General features: G+C 44.8%; 1 protein-coding gene across 2 annotated transcripts in view; it reads left to right on the top strand.

Annotated features, from left to right (window-relative positions):
* Nucleotides 1-7,145: 7,145 nt before the first annotated feature.
* SLC36A2 (solute carrier family 36 member 2) overlaps nucleotides 7,146-16,936 on the top strand; it is a 32,629-nt gene continuing 22,838 nt past the window's right edge. The window contains exons 1-5 of one of the 2 annotated variants that reach the window (XM_024246680.3): nucleotides 7,146-7,402; nucleotides 10,614-10,704; nucleotides 11,283-11,371; nucleotides 11,898-11,993; nucleotides 15,743-15,827. In XM_024246680.3, coding sequence (XP_024102448.1) covers nucleotides 7,239-7,402; nucleotides 10,614-10,704; nucleotides 11,283-11,371; nucleotides 11,898-11,993; nucleotides 15,743-15,827 — 525 coding nt within the window. In that variant the 5' untranslated portion in view covers nucleotides 7,146-7,238. 2 annotated transcript variants of the gene reach the window in all.

Here is a 16,936-nt window from a genome sequence, read left to right as displayed (position 1 = left end):
TGTGCATGGGTCCCAATCTAGACAACAGGAGTTAGTGCCAAGACTATTCCTGGAGCTACCAGGCAAAATGGAGAGTGGGCATGAAACTGTCTGTCCTTTCTGTCCCCCTACCAAAGCAGAATCTAATCCAGATGACCCGTAACCCCGCTGAGGGACAGGGCCCCAGGGACAGGGCAGGATCAAATTGTGTGCTTCAGTTTCCCCATCTATAAAATGAGGAGGTTGGACTCTGTGCCTCTAAAACCATTTTAGCTCATTCTGCATGCATGAAACACAGAGAGTAGAAAGACTTGGCTGAAGTGCAGATATTATCTTGGTAGAAGAAAATTTCCTCAAGAGTGGCTGTTCTGCACTGATCTGATAAAATGACAATGTCAATGTTTATCCAAATGAATTAAAAACGCATGCCAATCCAAAATGTCCACAAAGATATTTATAGTAGCTTAATTTGTTTGTTTCTTTGTTTATTTGGGACAGAATCTTGTTCTGTTGCCCAGGCTGGAGTGCAGTGGTGCGATCTTGGCTCACTGCACCCTCCACCTCCCAGGTTCACGTGATTCTCCTGCCTCAGCCTCCAGAGTAACTGGGATTACAGGTGTGCACCACCACGCCTGGCTAATTTTTGTATATTTAGTAGAGATGGGGTTTCACCATGTTGGCCAGGCTGGTCTTGAACTCCTGACCTCAAGCGATCCACCCACCTCAGCCTTCCAAAGCGCTGGGTTACAGGCCTGAGCCACTGCACCCGGCAGATAGTAGCTTTATTTATAATTGCAAAAACTTGGGAGCACCCAAGATGTCTTTCAGTAGGTGAATGGATAAATAAACTGTGGTACATTCAGAGAATGGAATACTATTCAGCATTAAAAGGAAATGAGCTACCAAGACATAAAAAAACATGGAGAAAACTTAAATGCATATTACTAAGTGAAAGAAGACAATCTGTAAGGCTACGGTCTGTATGTTTCTAGCTGTATGACATTCTGGAAAAGGCAAAACTATGGAGACAGTGAAAATATCAGTAGTTGCCAGGAGTTAGAAAAGAGGGAGAGATGAACAGGTGGAGCACAGAAGATTTTTAGGTTAGGGCAGTGAAATGACTCCATGATACTCATGGTAGATACACACCATTAGACATCTGTCCAAACCCACAGAATGCACCCCACCAAGAATGAACCCCAAAGTAAACTCTGCGTGATAATGGTGTGTCAGTGTAAGTTCACTGATGTAACAAATGTCTCACTCCGTTGCTGGATGTCAATAGTAGGGGATGCTGTGAATGCCTGGGGCCAGGGGTATATGGGAACTCTCTGCTCCTTTGGCTCAATTTTGCTGTGAACCTAAGACTGCTCTAAAAGAATAGTCTATCATTTATTTTTAAAGACAACATTAGGTTTTGGTAGACAATCTCTAAAGTGTGAACCATATTTTAGATGCTATGCCTGGTTCTGTCGTAAACATAGTATCTTTGTGTGTGCTCACTTCTCCTCTCTGGGCCTCAGTTTCACAATTTGTAGAATGAAGGGACTGTTATGCCTCTAACTAAGTACTATGAGTCTGTGATATCTATATCTATATCTATTATATATATACACATATGCACACACACACATACATATATATGTTTTCATTCATGGTTTTCAACACATATGTTTTCATCCATGGTTCCTGGCTCGTAATTCCCATAGCCCTTGTAAGAGCAAAGAGAATCTCTCTATCTCTAGCTTTCTCCTCCCCTCCTTTCACCTGCCCAAGGCAGGACTCTAATTTGATTGTGGGTCATAAGACCCTTATTCCAGAGCGAGTCTAGCCCCATACCCTGAAGTAAGGAATGCTGCATAGAGAGGCCAAGAAGAATCTGGACAGCCCTAGCTGGGTTTAAATCATATCCTTTGCAGATGTGATTGAGTTAGGGATCTTGAGATGGGAGGTTTATCCTGGATTATCCTTATGTTTAATCTCAAGTATCTTTATAGGAGGAAAACAAAGGGAGATTTGACTACAGACAAGAGATAAGAAGACCATGGGATAGAAGCAGAGTCAGAGAGAGAAGACACTATGGGAATATCAGGGAAGGAGCCACGAGCCAAGGGATGTACAGAATGCTCTAGAAGCTAGGAAGAAGAACAACAACAACAAAGGAAACAAATTCTCCTTCATAGCCTTTGGAGGAAGCACAGCTCTGCTGGCTTGTTTACTTTGGCTCATTGAAACTGATTTAGGGCTTCTGGCCTTCAGAACTATGAGAACAAATTTGTGTGTTGTTTTACGGCACTAAGTTTGTGGGAATTTGTTAGAGCAGCCATAGGAAACCAATACAGGCAAAAGAAAGGACCTCTGAGGCTTACTCCACATCTGTCAAATGGGAGCAATAACACATTCATTCACTGAATATTTTTTGAGAGCCTACCACGAGCCAGGCCTAAGAACTGGGAAGGTGACCAAGTACTTCCCACTTTCATGGAGCTTAAATTCTAGTGGGAGGAGATAAACAACAATGGGGATACACACACATAATCAAGATAATTACAAATTGTGAGAAGCAACATGAAAAAAAGCAGGGGCATGACTGAGAGTAACTAGTCAAGCAGAGGGGCCTCCTTTAGATAGGGTTGTCAAGGGAGGTCATTGGAGCAGAAAAATCTTGATCTAAGACCAGTATAACAAAAAGCAGAGGATAAAAAGTGCAGGCACAGACAGCAGCAAATGCAGTGTCCAAGGAGGGAAAGGACAAAATTTAATGCAGGAAAAAAGGTCCATGTGACTGGAGCATAGTGTTCTAGGGAGAGACATGAACAAGGTGAGTTGGAAGAGAGGTAGCAGCTGGATCATGCAGGACCTTGTGGGTTGTGGTGAGGAATACTGATATGTTCTCAGGTCAATTTGGAGCAGGAGGAGGTTTCAGGAAGGGGAGTTGCATCATCATTTGCTATTGTGAGGAAATAGATTTTAAACAGGGAAGTGGAGAGGCCAGGAAAGTAGTTAGGAAGCTAGTTTTCCAAGTGAGGGATGATGCTGGCTTGGATGAGAATGGAGGTGGTGAGGATGAAGGATTGCTGTGAATATTGTATCACATAAAATGCTTAATAAATGGTAGCTCTCGTTATGGTATGATGATGATGATGATAACTGTCATTATCATTATTAGCTTTTGTGAAAAAAGAAACAGATAAATGAAACTCAGTTGGGTCGTAAGAGAAGAGTTGACACCTGCAACAAGTGAGAGACCCCATTCTCATTCACCAGAAGAAGCCACTTGCTGATGCCACTGACCGCTCCTCATCCCCAATTCACTCTCCCCAGCAAGTTCAGAAACCTAGAAATGTGTCAGAGCCTATACCTACACACATGAATATGTGATTAGGCCACTTAGGGGTTCTGAGGAATAGCTTTTTTTTTTTTTGAGACGGAGTTTCACTCTTTTTGCCCAGGCTGGGGCGCAGTGGTACGATCTCGGCTCACTGCAACAGAGCTTGGAAATCAAAAGACCTGGGCTGGGTTAAAGTCCTTATCTCACCTCTGTATCCCTGTTCACTCACTGTGTTCCTTCTCCTATCTGGGCTTCAGTTCCCCAATCGATGAGACAGTATGAGTCAACAAAATGACCTTTCAAGTTCCCTCCAACAATAAAATGATATCATAAAAATGGCTCTCCTCTCTGGGCACTTACTGTGACTCAGGCACTGTACTTGGTTATTTTCTCATGTAATCCTCACGCCTGCCTAAAGACACCCTCATTAGTATTTTACAATTGACAAACACCAAAGCACAGAGTGGTGGCCATCAGAAAGGGAGCAGTATTGTTAGCATTAAAAGCATTGTCCTTTAATCCCAGCACTTTGGGAGGCCAAGGCAGGCTCAGGAATTTAAGACCAGCCTGGGCAACATGGCAAAACCCCATCACTACAAGAAATACAAAAATTAGGCATGGTGTCATGCACCTGTAGTCCTGGCTACTTGGGGGCTGAGGTGGGAGGATCACTTGAGCTTGGGAGGTGGAAGTTGCAGTGAGCCGAGATCACACCATTGCACTCCAGCCTGGGCAATGGAGTGAGACTCTGTTTCAAAAAAACCACAAAAAAAACCCATTATCCTTTATCCTGATATTATGTTCTTCCAGCTTTAGGGGGTTGAAATATTCTCTTTCTTTTAATGGTGATATTTTAAAGGTTTTTAATGGAGAGAAATGAGAATTTGCCCATCTATATCAGTCCCTAACATTTATTTATAAATTTGATTGATGCATGAAGTCCCAGTCTTGAATGGCATAAAGTATGCACAGGAAAGGGTTTTCGACTATTTCAGAGTTCCTACTACGCCCTAGTCATAGCAGAGGAACACAGAGATAACTCAACTGCAGCTTCAGAGGCACATGCCAAGAGGCCTGGAATTCAATCAAAGCTCTGCCTCTAGTACTAACTGGGTCACCTTAGGCAAGGGAGGTAACCCTTCTGAGCCTCAGTTTCCTCATCTGTAAAATAGGGGTAATCATACTGCCTACCTCATGTAACACACCTCATCTAGAGCTTGGCACATAGAATAGACTCAATACATGTGAGTCGCTATTATCATTATTATTTAGATGGGGGTAGGAGGAGACACAGTCATCAGCCACAGACTATGAGGAGGTACCCGGGGGCGGGGGGGGCGGGGTGAGGATAGGGTGATGAATTTTCATCCAGGTAGGGGTACTCAGAAGTCTCTGAGTACTGAGTACTGAGCCCAAAGGAGTACTAGTGATCATTTCTACCAGATTATACGACCTCAGGCAAATATTTCCCAGCTCTCTGCCTTGGTTCTCTAATCTATTAAAAAGGAAGCAATTATTCCCACGCCATAGAACAGTGGACTCAAACTTCAGCTAGTATCAGAATCACCTGATGAACTTGGCAAAAATATCATGGCACAGATTCTATCCTACTTCAACAAGTCTGAGTCTCTGTTCTTTATTATCTCTTCAGATGCTTTGATACACACCAAGTTTCAAAAGTGCCATAAGCCATGAAAGGAACAAGGCTCTGTGTTTACTCTAAAGGATCATAGGAGATTATTATCATTATTTACATCCCATTTGCTCTACCCTTTTTGGAGCTGTCTAATGGGCAGGCTGTCTTTTCACCAGTTGCCTGCCCCACCCAAGAAAAGCTGGCCTGCATCTAAGCGTTACCGAACACCCCATCCAAGCCCTTGGGGTTCTCATGCCTTTGGAAGTCATCTACAATCTAGTATCCATCTTGCAAAGGGGAAACTGGAGTTTGAAGGGGAATAATATCTTTCCAAGGATTGCCACAGCTTCATAGTTAGAGCCATAGTGGAACCCAGGGCTTCAGATGCCTGGGCCACTCATGTTAGAAGGGCTTATTTTGGACATCCCCACCCTGGGAGAAGACCTCCTGCCTGCTAACATGTGGTGCAATGAGTTGGGGTCTGGAGCCCCACCCTACAAGCTTTTTTTTCACTGACGATGCCTGGGAAGAGCTCTGGCCAAACACTGATATTCCAGCCACCCCTTTCCAAAATGCCTGAATATAATTCAGAGTTCTTCTCACAACCTGGAGAGGAAGGCAAGAACTAGCTCATAGCTAAACATAGCAAGCTCCTCAACAATCTTATTTACTGACCTTGCTCGAGCAGGAACACAGAGCTCCACCTGCGACATCAAATCTGAGATTACAAATTTAAATTGTGGAATCTCAGGCTGTAAACGAGCAGGTCACAGGATGCAGCCTGCTACTTCACAGACCAGCAATACTGTTTCAGTTGATTCAGGACAAGAAACTTGCAGGGTGGGGCCAGCATTAAAACAAAGGAGACAGTGCTGTGGTCAAAGCTGCAGGCTTCAGACAAACAAAACAAAACAAAAAACAAACAACAACAACAACAAAAACCTGGCTAGCAGGGAGTTCCAGCTGTGACCTCCAGCAAGTTATTCTTTACCTCTCTGAGCCTCAATTTCCACATCTGTAAAAACAAACTAACAAAGCTACCCCACAGAAGTAGCCAGGCTTTGTGGAGCTTGAAGCTTATCCTACGGAGAAGGGAAAGTAGTGGTAAGGAGGACCTCTTTAAGAAAAAAGCAATACAAAATTGTCCATTCAAAATTGCACACAGGACCTTGGAAAGAGCCCCATGTAAGGGAGGGGCCTGACAAATCTGTCTTGGATGCTACCAGTTAGCAGTGACATTAGCTAAGCAAAGCTCGTGGCATGTAATAAGCCCTTAAGAAATGTTAGTTTTGGGGATGAGATGATGGAGGAGAGAGTGGTATGGCTTGAGTCAAAAGCTGTAATTTTGAGGGAGGAGGAAATTTTGGCCTGTTCATCTGCACTGGAGCAGAGATAATGACAGAGAGTGAGATACTAGAGAAACGCCCAAGACCATCTTTAGCTGCAGAATTCTATCCTGGATTTCATGTGTGACCTTAGACAAATCTCACCACCTCCTGGTGCCAGTATGTTGCCCAGCAAAATGTGGCTGGGAGTCATACAATCTCAGCCTCTTCCCCATTTCCAGAAGAACACTCTTTACTCACTCCATGGAGCCTCACAAAAGCTAAGAATTAGTTGGAGATGAGTGAGTGATTGTCCCTTTTTTGTTCCAATTTAAGAATGGGGTGTTCCCAGAAGGGATGTCTTACAGCAGATTGTGGAGCCAGTGAGATATGGAAACCTCTACCCTGAGACGAATAAAAGGAGAAGGATTTGTAGGTATTTTCTCGGAGGCAGAAATAGGTTACTGGTTGAAAACCTTGACAAGTTGGGCTAGGTTCCAACTCTGTCACTTTCTAGCTATCTGATCTCGGGCAGATTCCTTTACTTCAAGAAACCTCAGTTTTCTCCTTATTTAATTGATAGGGTTAAATGAGAAAATGTAGATAAAACATTTAGAGGATTGTTTATCCCTTAGTAAAGGGCTTAATAGATATTCATTATTAAAGTTCTCAGTATAATAGTTATCATTATGATTATTATTAAGTAATATCAATAAGAATAGGTGACGCCCTTTCCAAATCCCTCCTTCCTCTCCTCCTCTTCCCAGGAGTCCTCTTCCACTGGCTTCTCCAGGCAGGAAGAGGTGCCCTCCAGGGAGGTAGGCGGGGCCTCGTTCCAGCTTGGCCAGAGCCAGCCCGGGCACACACCACTGTGCTGGGGTGTACATCTACACTAGACACCTTCCTGCTTCCCTCCTTCCAGAGCAGACCTCTTTGTCACCCTGAGCTCCTTGTTTCTTAAGCAGTCATGTCTGTGACAAAAAGTACCGAGGGTCCCCAGGGAGCCGTTGCCATCAAATTGGACCTTATGTCGCCTCCTGAAAGTGCCAAGAAGTTGGAGAACAAGGACTCTACATTCTTGGATGAAAGTCCTTCAGAGTCAGCAGGCTTGAAGAAGACCAAGGGCATAACGTGAGTGCTGTTTTCTGCCATCCCTATTTCTGCTTTCTAGCCTGAAGCTTGCATTGGCAAAAACCCTGAGGTGGGTGTGTCGGACCCTCAACCCATTGTGCAGATGAGAAACCAAGGTTGCAAAAGGTGCAGTCATGGGCTGAGTCAAGCTGAGGCAGAAGTAAAGGCCGTCAGAAAAGCCCTCAGGGACATAGTGATCCAGCCCCCAACAGGCACAGGTGGGGAAACTGAGGCTCAATTACCCTGGACCACATACAGAGCCATTGGCAGGATAGGGGCTAGAATTCAGTGCTGGCCCCAAAGCCACATTTTTGTTCCTGGCCAGCGATGTTAATATTGGGGATAGAGGTAGAATCCCTAACTTCTTGGAGGAGAAGGTGAGTCCTGAGCTTAAAACCACAGTGGCCTCACTGACCACTAAGTATTTCCTCCTCCCTGCCTCCTTCCTGCAGTAAGCCTGGCCTCTACTTCAACTGAGAAGCATAGATGACACTATGTCTTTTTCTCTTTTTTAAGAAAAAAGCAATACAAAATTGTCCATTCAAAATTGCATACAGGACCTTGGAAAGAGCCCCATGTAAGGGAGGGGACTGACAAATCTGTCTTGGATGATACCATCCAAAAGAGGAAATACTTTCTCTTTTTTCTTAAAAAAGAGAAAAAGACAAAGTGTGTGTACACTTTGTGGAAAGTTCTAGTTTTTTCCACTTTCCAGGGAGTGGGGAGTGGGGGTTATTCACAAGGCTTCCAAAACATAAAAAAAGAGGGAAGCCAAGCTACAGGGCTGCAGCTCCCTTCCCCACACCTGACCCTACCACCCAACCAGACTTGCTAGTTTACTTAGGAACAAAAGGTGTGGGGAACAAAAGGTGTGGGGTGTGGTAGTGAAGGGGTTCTGCTGCTTTAAGAAGAAAGTTTTTGCACCACTAGCATAGTAGAAAGAGCACTGGACAGAGAATCAGAAGGCCTGAGTTCAATTGGTGGCTCTGCTCCTTCTCTAAGTCCCAGTTTTCTGATATGCAAAACAGGTGGCAGTGTGAACTAAAGGAGGGCGCATGGAAACAAAATCGGAGGATGTGTTTTTTGGGGGTGCACTGCAGGGAGGGACTGTAAGGGGCAGGCAAAGCCTCTCCCCACAGCCATCCAGCAGGACAATTTAGGGGTGGACACAGTGACTGGTCTGGCTGCCCGTGCCCCAGGGCTAGTCCTGGAAGTTGCTAAGTATTAGTGACCCTGAGAGTGTGCTGTCTATAAGTTGGGGCCAGCCACTGCTAAGTAGAGGCATTTCTCAGTCAGAGGCCTTGAGGGAACCACCTATCTCTTGTGTCCTGAACTGATACAAGGTTTGATGGCAATTTCAGCAACTTAAGGATCAAAGGAATAAAGCAAGTAAGAGCTAAAGGGAGACATGTGGCTTGGGGAGAAGCCAAATAATGGGCTGAGTAAGCGTGGCAACAATGGCGTTGGCTCACCCAGGCTCGAATTCCCACTTAGCTGCTTACCAGCTAGAGCAAATGCTGGAACTTCTTTGTGTCCAGTTTCTCCTCTGTCAATGATAGTTCTCTCCTCCTGGGAGATTTGAGCATAAATACCCCAGACACAGTGTGTCTGCTGCTGTGAATAAGATGACAGTCCAAGGTGACCAAAATGAAAGGAGTTAGAGTTGGAACCCATGTCTCCCAACTCCCATTTTGGTGCTTTGCTTGACTTACCGCACTATGTTTTCAAGTTGGTTGAGTGGCCCAAAGTTAAATTCTGATTTCCTAAGTACTTTAGTTAGAAATTTCCAAAGTAACCCGGTGACCCTTTCCTAGTTGCAAAATAAGCCCATTGCTGGCCTGGCGAGTAGGGTGTAGTGCTCAGTCAGCGATGTGGACACCCACAGGGAGAAAGGCATGTGGGGACTCTCCACCCCCTTTCTCGCTCGATTGTTCTCTTTAACCCTTGATGAATCTATGTACAGAGGCTCAGGAAGCTAGAGGGTTTAGAGCTTCAATATGAAGCTTCCTGAGCCTCTGCCCATAGATTCTTTTAAAATAGCATCTTTTAAAAATAGCATCACTCCTGACATTTACAGAGGGTCAAAAAAGTTGAACACGTTGCCCAAGATGACACAGCTAGTTAAGTCGTTGCCTTGAGGTTTAATCCCTGGTTTGTCAAATCCCAGAGACCGGGCTCCTTCCAGAGTACCTTTGTTGTTTTACAAAGCATAAGTCTCCTAACCAGAAGGCTCTCATGGGGAATTTCCAAGGTTTCTAAAGTTGCATGTGTAAACCCCACGCTCGCCTTGACTTAACCTGGTCCAGGTACAAAAACGTGTAGAAATAGGTTGTTTTGTACTTCCACTAACAGAGAGAGTACCTCCCTGGAACATTTTTTCTCCTGATGGTTTAGACCTTGTCCTCCGGGCAAACCTTCACATCTGTCTTAAAGGAGGGGTCTGAGTTTTTGTTTGGGGGAGGGGAGGTGTGCATTCTCCAGCCCTAATGCCCTGGGCTGAGAAAAGAAATCCCTCTGGAGCCCAATCCCTGAATGATTATGCCCCGCCAGACCTCATCTGGGGACCCAGTCATCCGACCTGTTTATTCAGAATTCACAATGATTTTTTGTTTCTGCCCGCCCTTTCCCCTTTTCTCTGAGTTCAAGCTTGTCTCTACTACTAGTTTTATGACATTGAGCTAGTTTCTGCCCCTCTCTGAGCCTCCATTTCCTCAGTTATGAAATGAGGTTGTTTCTTTACTTACACTGTCTGAGTTTATCTCTGGGAGGCAGCTCAGCAGAAGTAGCGGTGAAGAACAGGGACTCTGAAGCAGCCCTGCATTAAATCTTGGCTCGCCAATATATCCTGGATAAGTCATTAACAAATCTCTGTGCCTCAGTTTCTTCACCTGCAAGAGGATAATAGTATCTTTGTCAGAGCCTTGACAAGAAGATTAAATGAGATAATACTCATTTAAAGCACCTAGCACGGTGTCTCATATAGTAAGTGGTGCAGCATATATTGAGTGTTAGCTGCTAAAACTAGGACAGTTCTGGGCCAACTGGGATGGTTGGTAACCCTACAGGAGACCCAGATGTGCCAGGCAGGGACTCATGCACTGAGAGATGGCTAGGAGCCCACCTATCAGGTGCTGGCATGCTGCGAGGGAATGACTGCTGGATCTTCTCACCTCCACACACCCATACTTCCCATCTCCTTCCACTCCTTTAGAGTGTTCCAGGCCTTGATTCACCTGGTGAAAGGCAACATGGGTACAGGGATCCTGGGACTACCCCTCGCTGTGAAGAACGCGGGCATCCTGGTAAGAGAGGCGCCACATGTGGGGGCTTTATGGTCAGTTGAGGAAGGGAAGTAAGAGGAGAGGCTCTGACGTTTTAGCAACCTGTGGTGAGCAGTCTTTCTGGGAGGCAGCTTGGTGCGGGGTTAGGGTCTAGACATCTAGCCTGGGTTTGAGTTCTGGATCTGCCTCAGACTTTAGTACCCTTGGTAAGTCATTTGCCTGCTCTATGGGCCTCAGTTTCCTCCCCTGTAGAATGCAAGGATTGGACTATGCCCAGTTTTCCGAGTATGCTCTATAGAGCACCAGGTCCCCTTGGGGATGTTTCAGGGGCCACAAAGGGCACGCATGGTCAGGATTCTGTGCTCCCCTACTCCCGTCAGTATACCCCATTGTAATTGCTTTATGTGCTTTATTGGAATATTACTTGAGATCATATTTGAAAGAATAGCTGTTGCTGTTACAAAAGGGCTTTAAACCCAGTTTGCTAGAGAGTTCTTTGAGTTCTGCATGATATCGGCACTACCAAGCCCACCTCGCAGTATTCTTCATAAATGCATTCTCTTCTCTCCTCCCTCACCCCTTGCCTCCCCTTCCTCCAGATGGGCCCACTCAGTCTGCTGGTAATGGGCTTCATAGCCTGCCACTGTATGCACATCCTGGTCAAGTGTGCCCAGCGCTTCTGTAAGAGGTGAGGAAAACAGCCTCCTTGTGTCAATTCCTTTGGTACATGGTTCTCAGGGACAGCCCAGAAACATCCTATGCGTAATAGAAGTTTACTTCTTAGTTTTCCCCAATAAGGCCAAGAAAGAGTGAAGAGCATTCAGGGGCAGGGAACTCAGGTGAGGCTCTTCTGCATGGCTCCTTAGGAGATCTCATTCAGGCTATTGTGCTTATCTGGTTGGCTCCTCTGGAAATTGGGCATAAACTATGCAGAGAATGGTCATGAGGATCCAATGGGATCATGGATATGAAAACTACCGTCCCCATGCAAGGTGTGCATTAGACTCTTGCTGTGTAGTCTCCGCCTCATTTAACAGGTAAGGAAAACAAGCCACTGAGGAATTACTGCTGAGTATCAAAGCCCGAGGTCTCTGCCCCTGTGTTCTTTCTGCTCTTTAGCTGTGTCCTGCCTTGTTCTGTGTCTCCTGACTTTTGACCATGTGACTTTAGGCTAAACTATCTCTTCGAAACTGTTTATGCACTCTCTCCTGCAGGCTTAACAAGCCCTTTATGGACTATGGGGACACAGTGATGCATGGACTAGAAGCCAACCCCAACGCCTGGCTCCAGAATCACGCTCACTGGGGAAGGTAACCTGTTCTTCCTTTGCCTGCAGTGGGGTAGGACACAGGAGGAGAAAATGCTGCTATCAGGGATGACTTCTTCCCTGGGAAGGTGGTTTGTTTGGCACTTCTATGTTAGATGTTGTACATGGAAGGGGTTCATTGGCAACAAACCTGATCAACCCCCACTTCTTGTATATCTCCAGTGACAGGGTTCTCATTCCTTTGCTATGCAGCTTTAATGTTATTTACTCTTTTATTAAACCACATTTATCCAGTTACTGCTATGGCCCTGGAAATGTCATGGGGACCGAGAAGAACAAGACTTTGCCCTCACAGAACCCATAATCCAGTGAGAAAGGCAGACATTAAACAGCCTAGAATAGAGTTATTTAATAGCTGCTTGGAGATGTACGATGAAGGAAAGAAGGGCTGGTTGCCACCAGGCAGTTAGAAGATGTGTGTTGGCTTGGGGGAGAGGAGGGCTTTCTAGGATGGAACAGGTGAGATGAGTTCTGCAGGAAGGAGTCCTGAAGAATGAGGAATCACCTCAAAGAAGGTGGACAGGGGCCTGGAGGGTGGGGCTGGAAGAAGGAAGAGAGGGTGTGAAGGCCCCTGAAGCAAGAAGGTATAGGTGACAGATTCAAGGTACAACAAGACCAGGTAGCTTGAGGGCAGAGAGTCAGGGAGGTGGAACTGAAGAAGGAGCCTGGAGCCCAATCAAGTGGTACATTTTAGACCCTCTGAAACAAAGACTCTATTTGCTGTTTTCTTAAAACCAACCAGGAAGCCATTGGAGGGTTTTAATCAGGGAAGTCATCAAATTTGTATTGTTTAAAGATCTGTCTGACTTCTCTGAGGAGAATAGATTGTATGGGAGCAAGAGCAGATTTAGTCAGATCCATGAGGGGGCTATTGACAGTATCCAGCCAGGTCACAATGGTGCCTGGGACCAAGCTGGTGGCAGTGGGATGAAGAAAAGTTGACTTGATCATGAACTGGATCCTGGGATTGGGAGATAAGGAAGAGTCGAGGTTGACTCAGATTTATGATGACTTGTATTTTGGACAAGTTGAGTTTGGAGTGCCTGAGAAACATTTAAGTAGAGATGTCTAGTGGGGATATATGGGTTTAAGCCTATCTTCATGCACCAATCCAGAACTGAAGTCATCAGCCATGAAGCCAGGGACAGAGAGGTCTCTTAGGGAGAGGGTATATAGTGAGAAGAAAAGAGAGGAAAAGACCAAGACTTTAAGAACCCTTTGTTGAGCTGAATGAAGTCTTCCTCCCTGAAAAATCCCATCTTTTAGCTCTCAGGGGTGACAGAGAACAGGTCAACACCCTTTGTCTTCTGGTACTTGGGACTAAATCTACTCCTTTCTCCTTGTTTCAGACCTGTCTCCACCTGTCTGTCTCCTCTTGTTGAGCACCATCTAGATTGTCAAAGTCTCTTTTGAACTTCCCTAAACTCCTGCAGTACTCACAGTGCGCCCCTGCCCATGGCAGGTAGTCTGTATGGTATCATGGGCCTGGCACCACCCTTCGCTCAAAGCCCATACTCACAAGAGTAATCCACAAATTCAGTCTGTGAACAGACAAGGAAGACTACTGGATAATGACCAGAATTTTCCCAGTTGTGTGACCCAGGAGGAGACTTGCCTGTCACAGACTGTCAAATCCTTCTACTTGTTGTTGGGCATATAAAGAAGATTTCCCTGCTCCATTTAGGGATCTTCTTTCATTAATTACTGCCTCTCCTATAACTGGAATTCCTTTAGTATGGGTTCTTCCTCTCAGCATTTAATGTGTTCCTGTATCTCCAGCAAACCACCATGGCACATGTATACCTATGTAACAAAAGTGCACGTTCTGCATATGTACCCCAGAACTTAAGATATAATAATAATAATAATGATAATAATAATAATAATAATAAAGCAAGTAAATAAAACTTCCTGGACCTTACCATTGTAGCCAACATCCTATCTTACATTCAATATATATTATTCAACAAATGTCTACTGAATACCTACAATGTGTCATAAAGTGCTTTAGACAATGAGTCTACAGTAATGAGCAAATGGGAGCCATCAACACTGGACCACCCTCTGACTTTATTGCCTTACATCCCATCCACACCTCTTTCACAGGCCACCTGGCTTTGCTCTCCTTGTAATTCTACTAAAGTTCTTTCAAGCAATGTCCTAAAAGACCTTCTTGTTGCATCTTCCTTGTCCTAGAGAACCTTTCAGCAGTAATGTGTAAAATTGACCATTCTCTTCTTTCAACATTCTCTCCTCACTTGGCTACTATTAAACCTCTTTCCCCCTAGTTTCCCTCCTACCTTTCTAGCCACTCCTTTTCATTTGTTGTAAGCTATTTTGCTTCCATTGAATGTTGATGTTCTCCAGGGTTGAACACTGCCATCTACTCTCTTCATTCTGCACACTTTCTAACACTGCTCTGCCTTTGCAAGGCTTTATCCACTACTACAACTCAACAGTTCCAGATCCTAATATCCAGTTGTGTCCCGAATGTCTCCTATAGGAACCTCAAGCTCAAAGATTCAGATTCTGAATGTGTCATTTCTTCCCCTTCTCCTAAAGCTGTCCTCCTCCTCCTTATTCTTGTTGTCTTCTTCTTCTTCCTCCTGCTCTTCCTCTTCTTAGTTCTTCCTCCTCCTCCTCTTCTTCTTCCTCCACCTCCTCCTCTTGCCTCCTCCCCTTCCTCCTCCTCTCCCTCCTCCTCTCCCCCCTTCCTCCTCTCCTCCTCCTCCTTCTTCTTCTTCCTCCTCCTCTTCTTCCTCCTCCTTCTCTTCCTCTTCTTTTTCTCCTCCTTTTTCTTCTTTCTCTCTCTCTCTTTGTCCCTCTCTCTTCCTCCCTCCAACTCTCTTTCTTCCCTTTCCCAAGGGGCTGTCTCTTAGGTATTGGGTTTTCTAACAAGGCTTTCTGTCTGCCCATAATTTGGATAAAATGCCCTTTTCACCATAGCATTCACCTTAATGCTATATCATAAGAATTTTTGTCCACCTAACCCATTAGTCTATAAACCACAAGAGGAAGGGACTGTATGTTATTTGTCTGTGTATTATCAGTGCCCAACATAGTTCTGGCACATGGCAGAAAAAATTTCAAATGTGAATGGTAGCTAATAAAAACATTGTGCCTGCTGTCCCACATTAATTAGTATCAATGACGAGGAATGCCACCAAGCCCGGTATCGGGAGAGGCTCATGACCAGGAAGAATTTTACCACTTGCTGAGCTGAGAGTGTGAGGGTGGTTAAAAATCATCTTTTAAAAAGAACTATTGTTGGCCAGGCATGGTGGCTCATGCCTGTAATCCCAACACTTTGGGAGGCCAAGGCGGGTGGATCACCTGAGGTCGGGAATTCGAGACCAGCCTGACCAACATGGAGAAACCTTGTCTCTACAAAAAATACAAAATTAGCCAGGCATGGTGGCACATGCCTGTAATCCCAGCTACTAGGGAGGCTGAGGCCAATCGTTTGAACCTGGGAGGCGGAGGTTGTGGTAAGCCGAGATCGCACCATTGCACTCCAGCCTGGGCAACAAGAGCAAAACTCCGTCTAAAAAAAAAAAAAGAACTATTGTTACCTGACTTCTTTGCCCCATTGTTGATTGTGGTGGAAGGACCAAGTGTGCTGGTACAGGGCCACCAACCCCTGGGAACAGAGGGCAGAATGGCAAGAAATGGAACTGACAAGTTGACTTATTTTATAACAAGTTTTCTTTTTCCCTCTCTTCTCCCTTCTAGGCATATCGTGAGCTTCTTCCTTATTGTCACCCAACTTGGCTTCTGCTGTGTGTACATTGTGTTTTTGGCTGATAATTTAAAACAGGTAGAGGCTTCTAGAGAAAACGGGAGGGGAAAAGATGGACAAGGACACGCCACTGCTAGTTGTTTGATAAACTGCTTCTTCTCTCTGGGTCCTCATCAATGTAACAAAGGAAGTTAAACTAGATGTTGTCAAACTTGCCTCCCCTAGTTCACATATCTGCAGATTTCTGTGTGGTTACTTTTGCCACAATACCCTTTGTCCAGTATCTTAGACCTGTCCTCAAAGTTGATCTCTACTGAACTGGAAAGACCCTTGGATTTTGTTAATCCTCCTGCCTTGAAGCTTAATTATACTTAATGCTTCTAAAATTGATATGGATCTTCTTTTGATGATTCCTAATCTTCTTTAGGTCATCTTTCTTTTTCTTTTTTTTTTTTTTTTCTGAGACAGGATATTGCTCTGTCACCCAGGCTGGAGTGCAGTGGTGAGATCACAGCTCACTGCAGCCTCAAACTCCCAGGCTCAAGTGATTCTCCCACCTCAGCCTCCCAAGTAGATGGGACCACGAGTGTGTGCTACCATGTCTGGCTAATTTTTTTTTTATTATTTGTAGAGGCGCGGGCTTGCAATGTTGCCCAGGCTGGCCTCAAACTCCAGGGCTCAAGTGAGCCTCCCACCGTCTCCCAAAGTGCTGGGATTATAGGTGTGAGCCACCACATCCAGCCTTGGGCCATCTATATCTACCTTTAGCTACTTAATCTATGGCTTAAGAGTTATTGTCCCTAGGAATTCTTTCTGATCTAACCTAGAAATTGTCTTACAGCAATTTGAGCAAAATAATATGGGTAATAGCAGAGGCCATCCTTATTCAGTAAGTTTAAAAAGAAAACTATTCTTTACGGCTCTTTTTCTGCTTATAGCAGTAATACCAGAAATTCAAAAATGTAAACTAGCTAGAAGAAAAATATAGTAAGCGTTCAGAGTTAGCTTCTATTATGTCAGGTACAGTGCTGAGCATTTTACATGCTTTCCTTCATTGAATTATCTCCATGACCTTATTAAAGCAGGTACTGTGGTTATTCCCATTTTGCAGATGAGAAAGCTAAGATTATAAACTCTATAATGTATGTAAGGTCACAGAGCCAGAGTTAAAAACCCAGGCCTTCTGA

This window comes from Pongo abelii, chromosome 4 (assembly GCF_028885655.2).
Source record: "Pongo abelii isolate AG06213 chromosome 4, NHGRI_mPonAbe1-v2.0_pri, whole genome shotgun sequence".
Lineage (NCBI taxonomy): Eukaryota > Metazoa > Chordata > Mammalia > Primates > Hominidae > Pongo > Pongo abelii.
Note: the sequence above shows the minus strand (reverse complement) of the source record. Positions and strands in the feature narration are given on the sequence as shown.